Source organism: Mirounga angustirostris, unplaced genomic scaffold (assembly GCF_029215605.1).
Source record: "Mirounga angustirostris isolate CCGP_5_RB_7025 unplaced genomic scaffold, mMirAng1.0.hap1 SCAF_6, whole genome shotgun sequence".
In the NCBI taxonomy this organism is placed as follows: Eukaryota; Metazoa; Chordata; class Mammalia; order Carnivora; family Phocidae; genus Mirounga; species Mirounga angustirostris.
In genome coordinates this window covers 54,883,765-54,888,446 of record NW_026991714.1, presented here as the reverse complement: position 1 = coordinate 54,888,446, position 4,682 = coordinate 54,883,765, and the positions used below count along the sequence as shown (strand labels likewise).

The 4,682-nt window shown below is 47.4% G+C and overlaps 1 protein-coding gene across 1 annotated transcript; it reads left to right on the top strand.

Moving 5' to 3' along the window:
- MYOCOS (myocilin opposite strand) lies at window positions 1–3,308 on the top strand. Its single transcript, XM_045879143.3, has 2 exons — window positions 1–95; window positions 2,567–3,308. Exons 1-2 carry the CDS (start codon window positions 1–3, stop codon window positions 2,706–2,708), a joined length of 237 nt encoding a protein of 78 aa, XP_045735099.1. The 3' UTR covers window positions 2,709–3,308.
- Window positions 3,309–4,682: the final 1,374 nt, after the last annotated feature.

Sequence of the window (4,682 nt, the reverse complement as noted above, 5' to 3'; positions counted from 1 at the left end):
ATGGCTCAGAAGAGCCCCACGGTCAATGGCAATAACCTGCCCTACGGAGACCTGGCCTCCGAGGTGACCAGGCGCAGAGTCACCATGGCCACCAGGTACTTGAGAGCTCTCTGGCGCACTTAGGGCGCAGGGTGGGGGGATGGAGCGGCCGATCCCCACCAGATGCCTGAAACTGCAGGAAACACTGGTCTGCATAAACGTGCTCACACGTGTTCGTCTGTTGCTTCAAGGCAGATTTTATGGGTGAAAAACCTCTTTGTCACCCACCTTGGGAAATAGATTCATGTGGTCTTCCAACAGACAATGAGAAGGGTGCTGGGATGAATTTCAGATCAGTGGCTCTTCATCGGGGGGTGGGGATCGCTTTGGTCATTGGACAGAAGTGGTGATGCACCCTCCTGGTATAAAAATGCATGACTTTGCAAAGTTTGGGGACAGCCTGGACTCTCATTCCCAACTAGGCCGTAAGCTCCCTGCAGGCAGGCATTTCCCTCCCCCTCAACCCTGCAGCCCTGGAGCCCAGTACGGGGGCTCTTTGGAAGAGATGCCCGCAGCCGGTCTGGTCCTGAGGAGAAGCTTTGCAGCCGCTCTGAACCCCCACTGCCTGACACCCTCTCTTGATGGTAGGGTTAGTGGATAAAATATAGGGGGCCTGGTGCAATTTGAATTTTAAATAACAACAACAACGTTTTTTGGCCTAAGGATGTCTGCGCAATATTTGCGATATGCTTAGAGTAAAAAATCAGTTGTTGTTTATCTGAAATTCAAATTTCACCGGGCACCTTGTGTTTTGATTTGCTAACTCTGACGAGCCCATGATGGCCCCTGTGGAGTGCCCCGTCCTCTCTCTGGTCTAGATCCCCAGATCTAGTCGGGTGTCCAAGACCTCTGCTATATAAAGGTGCAGAAAGAAAAGATTAGGACTCCCAATTTCTATGAAAACCGAGCTCTACTGAAATTGATGTCCAGTTAGCTGCAGCTCACTTGCTGTGTGTCAGGTGGTCAGGGGTCAAGTCCGAGGCTTTCCTGTGGGGGGATGGGAGCTACAAGCTGGAGGAAGCGAGGGGGGGTGCTTCTTCACTCCACTCGCAGCAAATGCCAATATGTTGCAATTTACTTCTTGTGTTGGTTAAGTGGATTTACAAGTTATGTTATCTAGTCTCAATGAATGGAACCCTCAAAAGAGACAGGAAGCCTAACAAAATTTCTGCCAAGAAACCTGGCTTGAAATCATTCTAATAATGCCAAGAGTGAGTAAGCAACAAAAATTGGCAGAGCTGACACTTTTCGTTTGAGTTCTTTGTCAGGTACAGTATGAACGTAAGAATAATGACTTTATTAAAACTGATACGTAGTTGGCCAAAAAATAAAAATGGACTTGAAATATGGACCTCCATCCAGTATTACTCACAATGCTTCTTGACCTTAGAGTTTGGGGGGATGTACGACATCGGCGAATTGATAACACACCTTAGGCACAATGTCTTATCTAGATACGGGATGTTGCAAACTTTCACGGACAGGAGTACATGGCAGATTTGACACCCCTGGTTGATCTCGTGAGAGTGGGCCTTGTCTCTGGGGGTCATGGTCACTCTGCAGCAGCATCTGCTGAAGAAGGAAGAAATTCCACAACTCTGAAGCCTCCCCTAACCCCCCTCCCCAGCACCTCCTATCCTTTCAGCAAAATTAGGGGTCAGCTCTGACTGGGAGATGCAGTGGTGAACTCATGGTCAGGAGAGCGGAGCCTGGATTCCTTTTACTAGCCACGTGACCCGGGGAAATCCCCTTCTATCTCCTCCTCAGCTGAGAAGCTTATCAGGTGTGGCTGTGAATCTGCAGGTCTGAAGTTTCTAGCTCCACGTTCCTGACTCTTTAAGCGCTTGACAGGCCAGTCCTGAGGAGGATGGGAACACCCTGGCAGACCCCAGAGAAGGGTAGGATAGCCTGCAGCCTTGGGGGGGGGGGGGGCGCAGGGGTAAGTTAGGCAGAAAGGAGAGGCAAAGTGAACTTAAGGCTGAACTGGCCAGGGGTGTCTGCATGGCTCTGTCGGTTGAACGACTGACTCCTAGTTTCGGCTCAGGTCATGATCTCCGGGTCATGAGGTCAAGCCCCGCATTGGGCTCTGTGCTCAGTGGGGAGTCTGCTTCAGATTCTCCCTCTCTTCGTCCTCTGCCCTTCCAAACCCCAAATAAGTAAATAAAATATTAAAAAAAAAAAAAAAAGGCTGACCAGAATAGCTGAAATGCAAACGAAACCTTGAGAGAGAGAGAGAGCCTGCGCTCAGCTGAAATTACAGGGTGCAGACTGGTAGGGCTGGACCCACGGGGCCAGGGGAGGAGACAGCTGAGCTCTGAGAAGAGCTGACAATTGAAGCATGAACAGAGTCCGTCTCCATTTTGCCAGCTGATAGCTCTGTAAGCCTGGGTGGAGGAGTCAGGAAGGATGTCCTTCAACGTGTTGAGTGGTTCTCTTTAGGTGCTGGGATCTGAGGGTTTCTTTTTTCTTTTTTTTTTAAAGAATTCTATGTGTATTTAAAAAACATTCACTGTGCCTTTCCTCCCAGAGAAGAGAGATTTACCAAGAAAACTGATGAAGCCAGGGAGATGCCCTCCACTCTGGATTTGGAGCAAGTCCCTGCTAGCGTGGCCGGCCCTGCAGAACCCCCTGCCCCTCCTCCTTCACCCGTGGAGGACTACAGAGTCTAAGGGGGCTTTTACAGCACTCCGGCGAAGTTGGGGGTGTCTTTGAAGACTGTCTTGGAACATCTTTGTTCTTTCTTTCCTATTTTTCTTCTCTCATGATCACTGCTGAGTGGTGTTTATGCCTCACTAATGCACTTAGAGCAGTCTTTGGTTTTTCAAGTCAAGTCTCTGAAATATGTCCACATTTGATCTTTAATTTGTGTCATTCAATAGAACATAGGCAATTGTATTTGAATTCAAAAAAAAAGATGAGGCTTCAATGTTTGTTATTAAATCTGGATGAGTCAAAAGTGCAGAAATCTGTGACTTTAAAGATTTGAGCTCCAGAGAACCATGAGATATTTGGGTTTTCAGAACTCAGCCTGGGACACTACAGTTTTACGGGTTTGTGCACTAGTTTAACTGAGCTGCATCCTATCTGCTGGTGCCAGGCTGATTGTGGTTCACATGCATGGACAGTATTTCCAAGGTGTGCTTCTAGGAGATTTAAATGAATTTCAAACTCTGTAGCAGAAGAAACCCAACCTGAAAGGCAGCCAAGTGCAGAGTGAGAGAGAAGTCTATTGCTCAGATCCCATGTGCAAGACTCTGCACCCATCCCAAAGCACCTCTAAGGATTTCCGAGGCTCTTCTGAGCAGTTGGAAAGCATCAAAAATGTGATCATTAGGCTCAGGTCATGATCTCAGGGTCCTGGGATCGAGCCCTGCATCAGGCTCACTGCTCAGCAGGGAGTCTGCTTCTCCTGCTCTCCCTGCTTGTGCGCTCTCTCTGTCAAATAAAATAAAATCTTTAAAAATAAAATTCTTTAAAAAAAAATGTGATCAGGGGCGCCTGGGTGGCTCAGTTGGTTAAGCGACTGCCTTCGGCTCAGGTCATGATCCTGGAGTCCCGGGATCGAGTCCCGCATCAGGCTCCCTGCTCGGCGGGGAGCCTGCTTCTCCCTCTGACCCTCCTCCCTCTCATGCTCTCTGTCTCTCATTCTCTCTCTCAAATAAATAAAATCTTAAAAAAAAAAAATGTGATCATTCAAATCCACATATGGGAAATATCCTGAATGCTAGCTTTTATTTCATCCACTTCATAAGGTCCTTATGGGTGTCCTCTCTCCAAACCTGCCCTTAAAAATGCACTCTGGTCCCCCTACCTGACTGTGCCTTTGATCAGGTCAGCTTCGTGCAGAGCAGGGGTGAGGGGAGCATGCGTGGAGTGCCTGTCTTCGCCAGCTGGGTGCTCCATATACTCATGACCACCTCCTCCATCCGATGATGAAACAAACCTACACTGCTCAGTAAGACAGCCACTAGCCACATGTGGCTACTTACATTTAAATTCATTAAAATTAAATAAAATTCAGTTCCTCAGTTGCAGTGGCCACATTTCAAATAGCTTATTGGGCTAGTGGCCACCGTAATGGATGTTGCAGATAGAGAACATGACTAACATTATAGAAAGTTCTATGAGACAATGCTGGAACAGAGAGGTTAAGTGACTTGTCTAAGGTCAAACAGCCAGTTAAGAATAGAATCCAGGAGGGCAAAAGTGAGAAAGACTAACCCTTGTGGTATTTTATTTCCAGTTCTTTTTTTTTTTTTAAGATTTTATTTTTAAGTAATCTCTACACCTCCCAATACGGGGCTTGAACTCACATGATCCTGGGGTCCTGGGATCAAGTCCCGCATCAGGCTCCTTGCTCAGCAGGGAGTCTGCTTCTCCCTCTGCCACTCCCCCTGCTTGTGCTCTTTCTCTCTCCAATAAATAAAATCTTTAAGAAAAAAAATAAGTTCACCCAGCAAGTCTTAAATACTAGCCGACCAAGCCTGTCCTTACTGAATACTGAAAGGACTCTACGTTATCCAAATACAACGTTGTGTGTGTGTATCCGATGAGTCTGCTAATGTGCCAGCTTTATTAAATCACGTGACACCAAGGACCACCCTGAACGATCCGACCTCCAGCTTGTAAATCAGCAATTCAGA

What these genes read in the sequence shown, in the direction of transcription:
- MYOCOS (XM_045879143.3), top strand. Translation starts at nt 1, where the DNA reads ATGGCTCAGAAGAGCCCCACGGTCAATGGCAATAACCTGCCCTACGGA. An exon ending in AGAGTCACCATGGCCACCAG is followed by an intron (nt 96 to 2,566) that starts GTACTTGAGAGC and finishes CTTTCCTCCCAG; the next exon opens with AGAAGAGAGATTTACCAAGA.